The sequence below is a fragment of the Pteropus alecto genome, unplaced genomic scaffold, assembly GCF_000325575.1.
Source record: "Pteropus alecto unplaced genomic scaffold, ASM32557v1 scaffold122, whole genome shotgun sequence".
In the NCBI taxonomy this organism is placed as follows: domain Eukaryota; kingdom Metazoa; phylum Chordata; class Mammalia; order Chiroptera; family Pteropodidae; genus Pteropus; species Pteropus alecto.
In genome coordinates, this window is record NW_006431917.1 from 308,215 (window position 1) to 326,112 (window position 17,898).

The window sequence follows — 17,898 nt, forward strand, 5'->3', positions numbered from 1 at the left end:
CCTCAACCCGCCCCCACCAGCTCCATTCTGGGCTTTGGGACGACTCTCCTTCAGTTTCCCTGGTGCAGTTGTGCCCTGAGACTCCCAGGTTTTCACTTCTTGAGCAGTGCTGATCCCCCGCCAACACTCAACCGCTGACGAAAGCCAAAATGGCGAGTTAATCCGAAGTATTAGCAGAGTGGGCTATAATTCCTAGAAGAGTCTCAGGCACAGCTCCCCTCATCCCTGTGGGAAAGCGCAATGTCGAAGTCAGCTAAACCAATCTTCCACTTGGGCTGGCGCCTCACCCTTTCCGGCTCTTGACTACATTTCCCAGAAGTTCTTGCGGCTCTAATCAACTTCCCGGGCGACTCTGGCTATCTTTTTTTATTTCTCAGGTAACGTATGACTCCACCAGATGGGCAGGGTCTATGGAGGAAGCTTGTCTCTAGGGTGTGAGATCTGCCTCGTGTGGGAGCATCACTCTGAGCCTGCGTTTGAATCTCAAAGATTTCGGGCTGCGATTCCGAGAGAGGAGCAGGGCTATAGGATTGGCCCAGACCGTGGAGTAAGGGGAAACCCGGAGAGCTGGGCGCCATCTTGTCCAAACAGATAAGCTCGGGACTACATTTCCCAGAGGTCCCCGGCGGGAACAGGTCTCCCACCCCCACCCCCTTCCCTTGCCTGTGGGATCCTGGGCCTCGCCTGAAGGGGAAGAGTGCAAGGTGAGCGAGCAGTCTCGGTCTTCGGGACAATACTCTGCTCCTCAGGTGCGTCCTGAGGGTCTGAAGGGGCGGTACAGGCGGGTCCGGAGTCTCGGCCCTGCGTGAATTGGTTGGGCTGGTGGAGGGGGTAAGAAGTGTAGAATTCCATGTGAACGGTTGTGACTGCGGCGCTCTGTGTGAGGGTGTGATTGCATGTCCCTGTGGTAGGAGTGTCATTGTGACTGTGACCATGCGCGGAGCTCTGTGTACAGGTGTCACTGTTATTGTTGGTGTGCGATTGTGACGATGGCGCTGTGTGCGTAGATGTGACTGAGTCACCGTGATGGGACCGTGATTATCTGTGTCATTATAATTTCGTGTGGCTTTGTGGTGGAGAGGAGGTGTAGAGAATGTGATTATGTGGCTATGACTGTGTTCTGTGAGGGCTGCATGTGTGTAATTGTGGTTGTATGAATGTTAGCAGCACTAAGCGTACTGGGTGTCCGTGACTGTGAGGATGTGTGAACGTGATAATGTAATTTTGTGGCGCTGTGTGTGCGGTTGGAGGGTGCCCGTAGATGTGCCAAGGTGACTGTGTGTGTGTCCCAGTGGTTAATATGTGATGTTAGGACAAATTTTGGTCTTGGACAGCGGACTTTTTCCCTGACACAAGAAATGCTCAGGACAGCTTAAACTCCTCTGACCTCCCCATGGGTGGTAGGCGTGGATCTGAGCCATAAGAAAAATCTGGCATCTCATGATTCCTTTCCTCTTCCTCACATCTTCTCCTTAAAGAGTCCCCAGAAGACGGAAGAATGGCTGTGGACCAAGCCAGATACAAGGTGTGCTGGGGTTTCCTTTTTGCTCTCTTGTACTGGATGGTCTTGTTTAACATAGACTCATTAAGTGACCTGGTTCCTAGACATTTGCATTTAAGAAAATGATGGGGAAGTCATAGAGGTGGAGACACAGATTCCAGTATACACCCTCATTTCCTTCTACATAATGTTCATATATTAATTTAGAAAATAGCTCAGTTATTCCTGTGTACTAAGTTTTTGCTTCTATTTTAAATACGTGTGCATACACACACACACACACACACACACACACACAAACATGATTATTTTAAAGAATTTGAGCAATAGGAAGTTAGAAAGAGCATAACCAGTCAATATTTTGATATTTCCTTTTAACAAGTTTCCTATGCACATGTAATATACATTATTTCAAGATTGGAATCTTAATAGCATTTACCTTATGTTTTCACTAAAAAAATGGTAGCTATTATACAGTTTTTTTTTTTATTTGGAAGTGCTTAAAATAGAAACATGTGCTTTAAGAAGTAGCTATAAAGGGAAATATACAGCAAAAACTTGCATCAACACTCCAGAAACCTGTTAGTCCTACCAACAGGAAAAAACCTAGTCTCTTTACCTCTGCAGGTAACCCTTATCCTCACTTTGGTGGTAATTATTTTGTTATCATTTTTTTTTTTTTAAATAGTTTACCATACATCTACGCACATCCTTAAATGATATAGTTTAGTATTCCCTTTTAACTTTATAGAAATGAAATTGTGCTGTGTAATATTTTAAGTCTTGCTTTTCTTATGCTGTACTATATTTCCTAGAATCACCCTTGTTGTTTGGACATTGGTTGTTTCCAGTTTTTAGCTCATTTGAAAGAACTGTTCGGAACATATTTTTATAAGTATCCCAGTGCACATGTGGATGCTTTCCTAGGGTATAAACATATGAATGGAATTGCTGGGCCATAGAACATGTGTGTATCTTCAAATTCCTACATATTTTCAAACTGATTTTCAATATGGTTGTACCAGTTAATTCCTACCAAAAATTTATAAACACAGTCATCCTGTATTCTCTCTAATACTTGGTTACTTGGCATTTTAATTTTTGATGAATCTGCTAACATATGGGGTTTTTTTTGACATATGGTTTTAAAAGTATAACATACTTTCCCAGAAGTACAGAAATCAAAATATATGTCTTGATGAATTTTATAAAGTGAGCATATATTTAACCAGAGCTCAAATCAGATCAGGAAATAGAACATTACTAGTATTCCAGAAGCCTAATTCTTGTCCAATCTACTCACTGCCCATCTCTCCCAAATATAACTGTATTCTGTTTTCTACAGCCATAGATTAATTTTTCTTGTCCTTGAATTTTTATATAAATAGAATCATACAATATCTCTTTTGTGCTTCACTTTTTTTGCTCAACATTAAATGTCATGTAACACGAATGTACTATGTAATATTATGTAGTATGAATATATGAGGTTCATCTATGTTGCTTCATATAGTTGTAGTTAATGAAACTTAAATGTATTATTACTGTTTAAAATTCCATTGCATGAACATACCACAATTTATTTATCCATTCCATTATTGATTGGCATTTGAGTTATTTTCAGATTGGGGCTATTATGAACAAAGCTGCTATGAACATAACTGTATGTGTCTTTTGGTGCACATATGAATGCATTTTTCTTGGGTGTATCCCTAGGAGTGAAATTTCCGTGTCATAGATTATGCATGTATTCAGCTTTAACATACACTGACAGTATTCCTAAATGGTTGTTATCAGTTGATACTCCTTACTTCATTGTATGATAATAAACTTTACGACAAGAAGCTTTACTAGAGATAAAGAGCAATAGTTCATAATAAAAAGGTTAGTTCACCAGCAAGATATTACAGTTCCAAATGTATATACCTTCATAAAATGACTTCAAATATATTTGACAGAACTAAAAGAAGTTGTAGACAAATCATAATCATAGTAGGGGATTTATAGCACTTTTCTCAATAGCTGATAGAACAATCAATATAAACTCGGTAAACTATATATATTTGAACAATGTGATTGACAAACTTGACTAATTGACATATGTAGAACAGTGTACCTTACAACTACAGTATATGTAATTTTCAGATGCACATGAGACATTTATCCAAACTGACCATATGCTGGACCATCAAAGGAATTTCAATAAATTCCAAAGGATTGAAATAATACTGTATGTTTTCTGACCACAGTAGAATTCAGCTATAAGTCAATAACAAAACATAATTAGAAATATTGCAACATTTGAGATTTAAGTAATATTTATAAATAACTGGTGAGTCAAAGAAGAAATTGCAATGGAAATTAAAAATATTTTGAATGATAATGAAAATATATCAAAATGTAGAGTGTTGGTAAAGCTGAATCTGAAGAAAATACATAGCTGTAAATGCATATGCTAGTAAAGAAGAATGCTGAAAAATTAATGATCTATGTATTCATCTCAAGAAGTTAAGGAAAAGTATACTCAATTAAACCCAGAGAAAGTAAAAATTGGAAATAATAAGAATAAGAGCTCATATAAATTTATGTATATTGGAACGTAAAATGAATGTACAAACTTCGAGCAAAACTTAAATAAAAGGAGATAGTTCACAAATTGCAAAATCAAATTTGAGAAAAACAAAACAAAAACAGACTAGCTTTAAGGCTGAGTTCTCAATTAATTCTTCGTTAGTGCCTGGGACTTGGTTGCACAATATGAGATTATTTAAACCTGAGCCAGTGATCATTATGCTGCATTCCTTTTCATATTTGTTCTATATTTTTAATATAGATTTTTATTTTTGTAACTCATTTTTTTATTGGCATTGTGTGTGCTTTAAGTTTTGCATGGCCTGCAATGTCATTAACAACTCATCGTGCTGTCATGAAGATTATTGACCTGGGTTAGTGGTGTTTCTTAAAAAACTTAACTCCTCCTAATTAATATCACTTTATAATTATTAGGAGTTTAACATATTAATAAAATGTTCATTTCCTAGGTGATAATGGATTGACATGCAGTGAGTTCTTTGGGACATTCAGCTTATTTATTATTTTATCATACTCTATGTCTACTTAGATCTGTGTGGGCCCGCCGGTACTAACTGTGGAATACCCATTCTGTCTTGGGTTATTGTGTGAGGCCACAAGTATGACGGGTCCTTCCCTGGTTTGTACACTGTTTCTTTTTTATGAGGCTGGCTTTTTTGAAGTTCCCTAGTTTATACTTTTCAGATTGTACAGATGGAAACAAGCACATTAATTAAATCATATATAAATGTAAATAATAGGATGAGAAAATATAAATAATAGGACAAGTAAAAACATGTATAATGACTCACTAATTATGGCAGGGAAAAAAAACGTTATTCACCCTCTTTTTTGTGTAGTTGTTTTTCTCTCTCATGTTATTATGGACTTCAAGCATTTTCCAGTGTTTTAATTAACTGATGATTGTCATGACTCCATCATAATAAAAGGAGGAGAAGGAGGGGATGTATTCATGGTTGGTTGTTGCATAAATTTTATTACATAGCCAATGAGAGAACCTTTTAGGACACCCTTAATAGGAGTCTTTTTAGCACAACACCTGTGATATGTTTGAAAATAGCCTCACACTAGTGGTTACCAAATATAAGGAAGTTGGGGGAGGGTGAAGTGGGTAAAGGAGATCAAATATATATAGTAGCTGAAGGAAACGGGACTCTGGGTGGCAATCACACAATAGAATATATAGATGTCAAATTATAATGTACACCTGAAAATTATATAATTGTATTAACCAATGTTACCCCAATAAACTTAAAAAAAAAAACAAAAAACACAGTTCACTGCCAGCATTAATTTAATTTTACATAAACACACTCTTTGAGGCTGAAGCAAATCTGACTGGTTTTCAGTGTGAATATAAAAACTGTTCTTTGAGTTAAAAAAAAAATAGCCTCACTATTTTAATAATAATTTAATAATATTATCTAGGAAACCTCTCTTCTTTTCTCCTGTCTTTAAAATTTCCTTCTTGGAACTGAATAAAAGACTTAAAAACAGGAGACTTATGTTATACCCAAGAGTTTATGTTGGGTAAAAATGCTGCTATTATTTGGGCTACTTTAAGTAGTGCCAGAGCTCAAAAGCTTTCTTTTTAAGGTTTTCTGTAGTTTTCTGTAGTTTTCTTATGGTAAGTGATTTTTTTAACTTTCAAAGTTTTCTCATACTTTGGTAGATTATTGGGTGCAAGGGATTAGGCATTAATTGAAGAAGTAATTCAATGTGAGACATTTCCACAATAAACATATATTATGGAATAACAAAAAAGCAAAATTTGCTTTTTTAAATGATAAAACAAGACTTAAAAGAAATTTTACATTCAGGTGAGCACCTCTTTCCTCAAGAAAGGGACTGGGAGCATGACAGGTACCTGAAGTTATTAAATACTAGCTTCATGATATAGTAATTGAACACTCCAGTGGTTACTTGATGACGAGGCTAGTAACTATTTTCTTATGACTCTATTAACCTAAAAATTAGTAGGCACAAGAGTAGAAGAGTTAGAATACAGATAGTGTTTTGGAGCAGGGTTACTCTGAATTAAAATAATTTGATGATGAAGATGAAAAGTTAACTGAAAGCCTGGACTTTACTCAAGAAAAAGTCAGGATGAGCATCAATCTCCCCAGTTTTTTGGGACCTAATATGTTTCTCTCTTAATTTCCTCCTCAGTCCATTTTCTTGGCCCGAAACTGCAAAGATCTGTTGTTCCTGTTTCCCATTAGCCACTCAAATATTTATGCCATCCTCAGTTGCCTTTTCGTACTAGGAAATAGAGTGATTGCCTATTCCAACATGAATGGGAATGCCTTTGGGAAAGTAATGGACTATAATCAAAGTTATAAAACATTCTAAAGAATTGAGTTCTTAAAAACTAACTTCACTCAGCATCATTAGTCATAAGGAAAATGTAAATCAAAACCACAATGAGATACCTATTAGGTATCTACATACCTACTAGAATGGCTATGATAAAAAAGACAGACAATAATAATTGTTGGTGAGGATTTGGAGAAATCGCTGGATGTAAAATGGTGCAACTGCTTTAGAAAACAGTTTGGCAGTTCTTCAAAAGTTAAACATTGTTACCATGTGACCTAGCAGTTCCATTCCTAGATATATACCCAAGAGAACTGAAAACATTCACACAAACTCCTGTACATGAATGTTCTTAGCATTCACAATAGCCAAAAAAAAAAATGGAAGTAATCCAAATGCTCATCTATAAGTGGATAAACAAAATGATATATCTGTATAATGATATACTATTTGCCAATTAAAAGGAATGATGTTCTGACACATGCTATAACAATGACATACCTAGAAAACCTACTAAGTGAAAGAATCTGGTTATAAAAGGCCACACATTGTATGATTCTCTTTATATGAAATGCCTTGAACAGGCAGAAAGTAGAGCGGGAGGAGAGAGGAAAATGGTGATTTACTGTTAATGACTTTTCTTTTAGGGGAGATGAAAAATATTCTAAAATTAGAACTTTTGTGGTGATATACTAAGAAACATCAAATTACATACTTTAAATGAGTGACATATGTTATGTGAAGTATATCTCCATAAAGCTGTTTTGAAAAATAAAGCTAATGTAAAATTAGTGTTAGAGTCTAGGTAAAATAGTATTGTCCATGACTGTATAATTGTTGAAGCTAATGGGTATGTGGAGACTTTTATACTATTTAAACTGTACCTTTGTGTATGTTTGGTAATTTCTGTATTAAAAAGTTAACCCCATGCCCACCCTCCCCCCCCATACTATCCTACTGCCTAATGGTGAAATACTAGAAGCCTTCGCAGTAAAATCAAGAAGGAACTATCAGTAGTGTTATTTAACATTTTTTCCAAATCTATTAGAAAAATAGTACTCCATAGGAAACAACTAGAAAACGGTTGCTTTATTCTTTCCTATAACTTCTGCTCTCAAGCTTCTCTGTGGGCTATTTGATTTTCTGCCCATGGATGAGTTTTCAGTCAGTATTAGATAATAAATGATGTCCACTTTACTGTACTAATGAATACCTTAAACTTTTTTTAAACTTTTAACTCCTGGCTCCTTGAGCTACAAACTTGCAGTTGAGAAAGCCTTGATGATTACTTACTTCTCTCTTTTCTTTTCCTGAACTTCTTTTCTGTCCCATTAGGTACTCTCAACTTCCTGAGGTTGGGAGCAGGGAAAGGAAGAGGGAATATGGGACCAAAAAAAATCTTAATTGTATTGATACTGGTTCTACCTGGCCTTGGGGCATGTTTACATCTGACTCTTTGTGAGGAGAGGCCAATGGCTCTACTTCAGCTGGCTGTGTCTTACAGTTTCCCACATTCACCCTTTGGGCATTAGTCCCCCTGGGAGCCCTTCTCTAGAGGTCAAGGTTCCTACTGGAAATCCTCTTGGTAGCCTTGGAATAAATCCTGACCCAGGTGGGCTCCTACTGTGGGGTTCATTTCTATCTCAGAAGTTAGGCCCCAGTCTTTGTGCCTTCTAAATTCTGAGAACACAGAAAGTTTTCCTAAGAACTCTCACTACGTTCCACTTAGAACCCTGGTGGCACTTGAGTCTCCTCTTTTTCTTATGAGGTAGGAATACAGAGGACATTAGTGCTTTCCAAAAATGTCTTTCAGACAGCTTTCTTTTATTTATTTTTATATATTTTAAAATTTTTATAAGAATTTATTTGAGCCAAACTGACGACATATGCCAGGGAGCCAGATCTCAAATGCCCTCAAAGACAGCCTTTTTTTATACACTCGACAATCTGAAATACCTCTGGAACAGATGTTGAATTGAACCAAGGACACAAAATCAGTTTCCAGCAGCTCCTTTTTGCACGATGCATAAGATGGCCAAGATTTTCACTGGTGACTGCAGGGTTTCATGGCCCCTTTTGTCTTGCTCTCTTTCTCCAGGACTTCTCCTAAACTGAGACTCAGGGCGTATTTTAAAATTAAAAAAAATTTTTAATTTTTCAATTACAATTAACATACAATATTATATTAGTTTCAGGTGTACAACATAGTGGTTAGACATTTATATAACCTATGGAGTGATCACCCCGATAAGTCTAGTACTCATCTAACAGTATACATAGCTGTATTCCCTATGCTATAATTTACATCCCTGTGTCTATTTTTATAACAACCAATTTGTATTTCTTAATCCCTTCACCTTTTTCACCCAGCCCCTCAACTCCTATTCCCATCTGGCAGCTACCAATTTGTTCTGAGTTTGTTTCTGTTCGTCACTAAATTTTTTAAAAAATTATTCATATAAGTGAAATCATATGGTATTTGTCATACTCTGTCTGACTTATTTCACTTAGCATAATACCCTCTAGGTCCATCCATGTCATTGCAAATGGTAAGATTTCCTTTTTTATGGCTGAATAATATTCCATCGTATATATGTACCACAACTTCTTTATCTTATTGTCTATTGATAGGCACTTGGCTTTCATTACTTGGCTATTGTAAATAGCACTGCAGTGAACATAGGGTTGCATATATCTTTTCGAATTAGTGTTTTGGTTTTCTTTGGATTGCTGGGAATAAGGTAGTTTCTATTTTTAATTTTTTGAAGAACCTCCAAACTTTTTCATAGTGATTGGACTGATTTGCAGTCTCACCAACAGTGCACGAGGGTTCCCTTTTCTCCACATCCTCACCAACATCTGTTGTTTTTTAATTTGTGATAGCCATTCCGACAGATATGAGGTGACATCTTATTATAGTTTTAATTTGAATTTCCCTGATTTGTGGTATTGTATATCTTTTCATATGTCTGTTGGCCATCTGTATGTCCTCTTTGGAGAAGTATCTATTCAGGTCCTCTGCCCATTTTTTAATTGGAATTTTTTTTTTTTGGTGTTAATTTGTATGTGTTCCTTCTATATTTTGGGTTTTTTCTCCTTATCAGATGTATCATTGGAGAATATCTTCTGTTCAGTAGGTTGTCTTTTTGTTTTGTTGATGATTTCCTTCACTGTACAAGAAATTTTTAGTTTGATGTCTCATTTATTTTATCTTTTGTTTCCCTTGCCCGAGGAGACATATACAAAAAAATATTGCTAAAAATTATGTCAGAGAGTTTACTGCCTATGTTTTCTTTTAAGAATTTTGATTTTGGGCCTTATATTAAACTCTTTAAATTATTTTGAGTTTATTCTTGTATATGGAATAAAAAAGTGGTCTAGTGTTATTTTTTGCATGTATCTGTTCAGTTTTCCCAACACTATTAACTTAAGAGACTGTCTTTAACTCATTGTATATTTTTACCTCCTTTGTCATAAATTAATTGAGCACACTGGCGTGTATTGATTTCTGGGCTCTCTGTTCTCTTCTATTTATCTGTGTGTTTGTTTTTATCCCAGTACCATGCTGTTTTGATTACTATAGCCTTGTAGTATAGTTTGATACCAAGTAGCATGATACCTCCAAAGTTGTTCATCTTTCTCAATATTTCTTTGGCTATTCAGAGTCTTTTGTGGTCCCATATAAATTTTAGGATTATTTGTTCTAGTTTTCTGAATTTGGTTTGGTAATATTTTGTTGAGGATTTTTACATCTACGTTCATCAGAGATATTGGCCTGTAATTTTCTTTTTTGTAAGGTCTTTGCCTGGTTTGATATTGATGGCCTCATAAAATGAGTTGGGAGCCTTCCTTCCTCTTTAGTTTTTTGGAAGAGTTTGAGAAAGATAGGTGTTAATTCTTCTTTGAGTATTTGAAACCATCTGGTCCCTAACTTTTGAGAGGTGTTTTTTTTTTTTTTTTTTTTTTAAATAACTGGTTCAATTTCGTTAGCAGTTACCACTTTGTTTAGATTTTCTGTTTCTTCCTGATTCAGTCTTAGAAGACTGTTTCTAGGAATTTATCCATTTCTTCTATGTTGTACAATTAGTTGGCATATAATTAATTGTTTGTGGTATTTTCTTATAACCTTTGTATTTCTATAGGGTTGGTTGCCTCTTCTCTATTTTTTGTTTCTGATTTTATTTGTTTGGGCCATCTCTCCTTTTTTCTTAATGAGTTTGGCTAAAGGTTTAACAATTTTGTTAACCTTTTCATGGAACTAGCTCTTGCTTTCATTGATCTTTTCTATTTTTTTAGACTCTATTTCTTTTACTTTTGATCTGATCCTTATTTCCTTCCTGCTACTTACTGTGGGCTTTGTTTTTCTTTTTCTAGTTCTTTTAGGTGTAGGGTTAGATTGTTTGAGGTTTTTTTTTTTTTGTGGTAGGCCTGTATTGCTACGAATTTCCCTTTTAGAACTGCTTTGGCTGTGTCTCACAGATTTGGGGTCATCATTGTGTTTTTATTTTCATTTATCTCAAGATATCTTTTGCTTTCTTCCTTGATTTCATTTTTCATCTGTTCATTGTTTAGTAGCATGTTATTTAGCTTCCACATGTTTGTGTTATTCAGTTTTCTTCTTGTAATTGATTTCTAGTTTTATACCATTGTGATTGGAGAAGATGCTTAATATGATTTCAGCCTTCTTAAATTTATTGAGACTTGTTTTCTGGCCTAGCATGTATGGTCTATCCTGGAAAATGTTCCATTTTTACTTGAAAAGAATGTATATTCTGCTTTGGGTTAAAATGTTCTAAAAATACAAATTAAGACTATCTGGTCTAATGAGTCATTTAAAGCCAACCTTACTTGTTGATATTCTGTTAGGATGATCTATCCACTGATGTCAATAGGATGTTAAAGTCCCCTACTATAACTATTGCTGTCGATCTCTCCCTTTACTTCTCTTAATATTTGCCTTATATATTTAGGTGTTCCTTTGTTGGGTGCATAGATGTTTACAAGAGTTATATCCTCTTATTAGATTGATCTTTTTATCATTTTGAAATGCCCATCTATGTTTCTTATTATAGCGCTTGTGTTAGTATATTTTGTTTGTTTACATTCATATGAAGTATCTCTTTGCATCCCATTACTGTGTGTGTCTTTCAATCTGAAGTGGGTCTCTTGTAGGCAGCATATATATATGTCTTGTTTTTTTCCTATTCAGCCACCTTGTCTCTTTGAGTTGAGCATTTAGTATATTTACATTTAAAGTAATTATCAATGGGTATGTAGTTATTGCCATTTTATTAATTGTTTTCTTATCATTTTGTAGTTCTCTGTTCCTTTTTTCTCTCATTCTCTTGTATGTCGATGATTTTCTATAGTGTTGTGTTTGGATTTCTTTTTCTTTATTTCTTCTATATCTTTGGTAGATATTTGGTTTGTGGTTACTATGTGGTTCCGTGTGTGTGTGTGTGTGTGTGTGTGTGTGTGATATATATATATATATATTTACACCAAACTACATTTATAGCCATCTGTTTTAGGTTGATGGTCTCTTACTTTTGAACACATTCTAAAGTCACCACACTATTAACTCACCCCCTCCACATTTATGTTTTTGTCATTTTGTCATTTATTTTTACTCCTTTTGTTTGCATCTGTTTGTATTCCTTAATTTATGGTTGTAGTTACACATGATCTTTTATTTTTTAACCTTCGCACTAGCTTTACAGTTGGTCGATCCACTGCTTTTATTAAGTGTTTGCTTTTATTCAGTGAGAATTTTTTCTTTCCTATATTTTCTCATTCATATTTTTTTCCTTATTTACTTAAAGAAGTCCCTTTAATATTTCTTGTAATACTGCTTTAGTGGAGATAACTCCTTTAGCTTTTTGTCTGGGAAACTTAACATCTTCTTTTCTAAATGATAGCCTCGCTTGGTAATCTTGGTTGTAAGTCTTTGTTTTTCATCATTTTGAATAATCCTTTCTAGCCTGCAAAGTTTCTGTTGAGACATCAGATGACAGTCTTTTGCGAGCTCCCTTGTAGTTAACTAACTGCCTTCCTTTTGGTGCTTTTAAGAATCTCTTGGCCTTTTGAGCCACTCTTCTCTTGCTCAGGCCTACTTCTACGTCTGGAAGTGTACTTTCCTTTCTAATAAAGCTTTTACTTTCTGCTGTAAAAAAGAAAAAAGATTCTCTTTGTCTTCAGCCTTTGGCATTTTAATTATGATGTGTATTGGTGTGGGTCTCTTTGGGTTCAACTTGTTTTGAGACTCTCCAGGCTTTCTGGATTTGTCTGTTTCCTTCGCGAAGTTAAGGAAGTTATCAGTCATTATTTCTTCAAATAGGTTTTCAATCCCTTCTTTTCTTTCTTCTATTTCTGGTATCCCTATGATGTGAATGTTGTTATGCTTAATGTTGTCTTAGAGGTCTCTTAACTATCCTATTTTTTCGTTATTATTTTTTCTTTTTGATGTTCTGATTGGATGTTTTCTGCTACCTTGCCTGCCAGATCATTGATTTGATTCTATGCTTCATCTAATCTGCTGTTGATTCCCTTTAATGTATTGTTCATTTCATTTATTGTATTTTTCATTTCTGACTGGTTCTTTTTTTTTTTCCATCTCTTTGTTGAAGTTCCCACTATGCTCACCTATTCTTCTCCTAAGTAATGGTATCATATAGAGTGGTTTTACTGCCCTAAAAATCCTCTATTTCACTTATTCTTTCTTCCCTTCCTCTGTCAACCCCTAGCAACCACTAATATTTTTACTGTCTACATATTTATGCCTTTCCAAGAATGTCATATAGTTGGAATCATACAATATATAGCTTTTAATATTGGCTTCTTTCACTTGATAATGTCTTTTCATGGCTCCATAGTGTTTTTCTTTTTAATGCTGAATATTTCATTGTCTAGATATACCATAGTTTACTTAACCATTCACTGAGGGACATTTTGTTTTTTCCAAGTTTTGGCAATTATAAAAGTTGCTATAAACATCTATACACAGATTTTTATGTGACGTAATTTCTCAACTCCTTTGGGTAAATACCAAGGAGCACAATCACTGGATCATATGGTAAGAGTATATTTAGTTTTTATAAGAAGCCTCCAAACTGTATTCCAAGGTGGCTGTACCATTTTGCATTCCCACTAGCAATAATTGAGAGTTCCTGTTGCTATTTGCCAGCATATAGTGTTGTTGGTGTTCTGGATTTTGACCATTCAAATAGGTATGTGGTGGAGGGATATTTTATTAAGACATTAAAACATTAAAACATTTTTAATTATAATTAGAGAGTGTGATACTGTCAAAAGAATAAACAGATCACTGAACCAAAATAGAACTACAAATAATTCCAAGCATGTATCATTTATGATGAGTAGCACTTAAATGAGTAGGCAAAATATATTCTATAGTCACTTGTTCTAAGGCTCACTTTTTTTTTCTCATTTCAACATATCTGAAGTCAAGTTATATCTTACATAGGTTCTTTCTTAAGTGGCATGTAAAATAATGGTGTATTTTAAGTTCTTTCTTAAGTGGCATGTAAAATAATGGTGTATTGTATATTATTCACATGTGACTTTGGTACATCTTAGAGTAGCTCCCTCTGGAGGAAAAATTAAGTAGTATTTATAACTCATTTCTTTCACAAAAATAAAATTATAATTGATACTCATCATAGTCTTTCATAAGTAATCTTATACCAAAACAAAATAATAATTGGCTAACTATGTGTAACAAAAGTAAGCATTAAAAAGAGTTTATACAAATATGTATAAGTAAGAAAGATCTTACTCAAAAGCTAGAAAAGTTGACATTTTGACTCTTTTTCATGGCAAAAACACATAAGCAAAGTTAAAAATTTTTTTTTACAAAATAAAAGCAAGGGAGCAAGAATGAGGATGCTTCTGTGTGAGTGAGTATGGGTGTCTGATGGGGGAAGTTGATTGACTTTCTTGGACTTGGGAAGTGAAAAGACTTAAGGAAGCCTTTAGTTGTGATCAGAGGGTACTGTGTTGTGATCAGAGGGTACCATTTGGGTAAATCTGGCTTGGGGTCTTAAGGACTGCAAAGGAGGGATCTGCTTAGGGCAAATCATAGCAGCTATGTTTTGGGTTCAGAGCAACAACATCACTGAGATGGAGCAAGGTCTCGCCTGAATCACTTGGCTGAGGCAAGAACTTGGGTTGCTTGGGTGAAGGTAGGGAAATCTGAGTCTGTGTTCCTTTGAATCCACTAGCCAGGGTCTATCTTGCTGCAGCTAAAGTCTAGGGTTTCTGGGATTGAGGAAGGAGTAAGATTTATTCTATACTTCTACTAACTAGAGTTACATCATAATACCGAGAGAAGTGGAGGTAGTTTTACCTTGTCAGTCTGAGAGCTGTAATACCCATGTGGTTTCTAGAGCATTCCTTTGGTTTCCCAGGCCTGTCTTCTCAGAACACTATCCTTTTTCAGGAGAACAGCCCTGAGGAGGACTAATAATCTGCAATGCTGAAAGTCATGGCCCAGGTGAGTTGATTTTTTTCCTTACCTTCCTGACATTGTTCTTTTTAAGAATTAAAAAAAAAATTTTTTTAAGGAACATGTGAACATTTGCTTTCCTTTCTGGCTTTCTGGCTATCATTGCCCCCTTCAGGATCCTTTTCCCATTTCTTTTTCTAGCCAGATAGTCCTATATCATTCCTAAGTTCCCCTCTTCTTTTGACTCAGGATTAATATTTTCATTCAGTAAATAATTGAGTATCCCTTTTTTCAGACCTCTGCCAGGGACTATGAGGGAGAGGAAATGCATTCTCTGAAAAGGAAACAAGAGTAGATTTGTAGAATGAACTCGTCCTCTCTGGACAGTAATTTGTTTCAGATGAAGATACAAGTTGATTAGCTGGGAACAAACATGGAAAAGCCAAGAGTATTGCTATAGATCACTATTCTCCAGTAAGATAAGGTGAGAGATGGTAGATTATTGTAAGATCTCCTAGCTTATGAGGCTTGGAGGATTGTGGGTTTGATAGCTGATACAGACAGATCTCCGCAAATCTGTGTAGGGTATTCAGGAGAGGAGTCCATTATGAGGTTGAACAGGAAGTGTGGGTCATGAGGAATTTGGACATGAATCACCAGTTTTCTTTATTTCAGAAATAAAGATGGAAATGATGGATGATTACAGTGAGTTCAGCCATTTCATACTGTCAGAGCTCAGAAGAACCTTCTAAATCTTGTCCAGTAATTCTATATTGTAGAAAATTCTGGCATCAGGAAATCAATTATTAAAGAATTTGTAATAATAGGAAGTTATTCTTATAACAATAAGTCAAAAGAGTGAACTAGAGGTTATGAGAAACTTAGATCACATGCTGTTTCAGAAATATTACTCTTAAAATGTATTTGTCAAAATTTTACATGTTAAAAATTCAAGGAGTATTAAGAGTAGGGCCCTGATCCACCACGTCATCCTACTCCCATAAAGGCAGACACCCTCATCTCTTTTAGCAACTTACAGTGGAATTCATCTATATTTTAAGTTAATATTCCTATATTGATATTTCTTGATTAATCAATTTTTTAAAATTTAATTTTTATTTTTATTATGGTGACATTGGTTAACGAAATACAGTAAGTTTCAGGCATACAATTCAACAGTAGGGCAATTATATACATTGCATTGTGTGTTCACCCATAGTTAGATTTCTTTCTGTCACCATATATATGGCCTCTTTTACCCCATCTTCCTCCTCCCTTCCTCCTCTCCACCTACCCTCTGACAACCACTAGTCTGTTGTTCATGTCCATGAGTCTCTGCTTGTTTGTCCTGTTTGTTTGTTGCTTTTAGATTTCTATCCCACATATAAATGATACCATGTAGTTTTCAACTTTTTCTGTCTGGCTTATTTCGTTTAGCATGATTATCTCGAGGTCCATCCATGTTGTCACAAATAGCAGTATTTCACCTCTTCTTAAGGCTGAGTAATATTCCATTGTATATGTGTATGATTGTTGGAAGCCAGCCGACCCAGTCAAACCGGGTACCTGAATGGGGAAGCGGGGACTGAGAAAAAAGAGAAGACAGACAGGGTGCAGGAGGGAGAACAGAACTCAAAACTGTCTCTCCGAGTTTATTTCTTATGCTTCTTTTTATACATAATCAGTTCCTTTGTGTATCCCAAGATAACATAATAAAAGTAACATCCTGAAGATGGAGGTACAATCAACACTTCCTTTGACACTCCCTTTGACACTCCCTTCGACACTCCCTTTGTCTATACTTAATCTTCTTCTTCCTGGAATTCCACAGAACCAGCCTTTTCTTTTTTATGCAAGCAGGCCTCCCGAGATAATCCATGCACTCTTTTGAATTTGGGGAGCTTTAGCTCCCTACATATGATTAATCAATTTTTAAATGTTATTTCTTTGTAAGATATGTGTGAATTTAGGTTCGCTATTTCACACTCTCTGCTTGAGCTATAACACAATTTTGTTTAAATTACATGATTAGGACCTCCACAATATTATATTGCAATTATTCTCTACCTTCCCACTTTTAAAAACTTCATTATAATAAATTCCAGGCACAGAGAAGTAGTCTTATTAACTACAATATACTCACCATTCAGCTTCAATAATTATCAACTCAGATTCATCTTATTTCATTTATATACCTACCTGTTTCTTCTGTGCACTCCCCAACCCTCATTCCCACTCAGTTATTTTGAAACAAATACAAATTACTATGTATCGCTAAAAGATAAGGATTATGCCATATTACATCTAAAAAAGTTAAAAATAATTTGTTAATATCAATATCTAGTATTTGGATTTCCATAATTCTCTAGTTTTTAAATAATTTATTTGAATTAGAATCCGAATAAGGACTGTGCACAGCAATTGATTGATATGTTTCTCAGATCTCTTATTCGTAGGTACCCCATCCATCTCTTTTCTTCCTGTGCAGTTTGTTGTTAGAAAGAAAAAGAAAATCAGATTCATTTGTTCACTGTTTGGATTTATTGATTGCATCTCTGTGATATCATTTAAGTGTTTCCTGAAAATTGGTGGTTAGGTCTAGAAGCTTGATCTGATTCAGCTGGGTGTGTGTGTGTGTGTGTGTGTGTGTGTCGAATATTTCATAAATGGCGATGTGCGATATCATTAGGATGCACATTATATCTGGTTCTCTTTGTAAGCAGTTGAATTTCTGCTCCCTATTCCCTCGCCACCATTGACAATTATCTAGATTCATTAATTCATTAAAGTTGCAAAATGATATTTTAATTCTATCATTCCTCTTTAGGTGGAATACTATCTGTAATGTAAAAATTCTCAACTATTTGATCATACCGAAGACTGTTTGTATAGGAAAGAATGTTTGATTCTTTCTCTTTTTATACCAGTTTTTTAAATAATGAGTTGGTTTCTTAAAATTCTACAAAAGTGACCAGTAGTTTTTTATACAGTATTGTTGATGGCCTTATGGATTTAAACATTTTTG

General features: G+C 35.1%; 1 protein-coding gene across 1 annotated transcript in view; it reads left to right on the forward strand.

Annotated features, from left to right (window-relative positions):
• The first annotated feature begins 367 nt into the window (after positions 1-367).
• Positions 368-17,898, forward strand: part of LOC102878532 (zinc finger protein 658B) — an 85,569-nt gene continuing 68,038 nt past the window's right edge. Inside the window, 3 exon segments of the mRNA XM_006906199.3 lie at positions 368-704; positions 1,479-1,525; positions 14,868-14,921. Coding sequence (XP_006906261.2) covers positions 14,901-14,921 — 21 coding nt within the window. The 5' untranslated portion in view covers positions 368-704; positions 1,479-1,525; positions 14,868-14,900.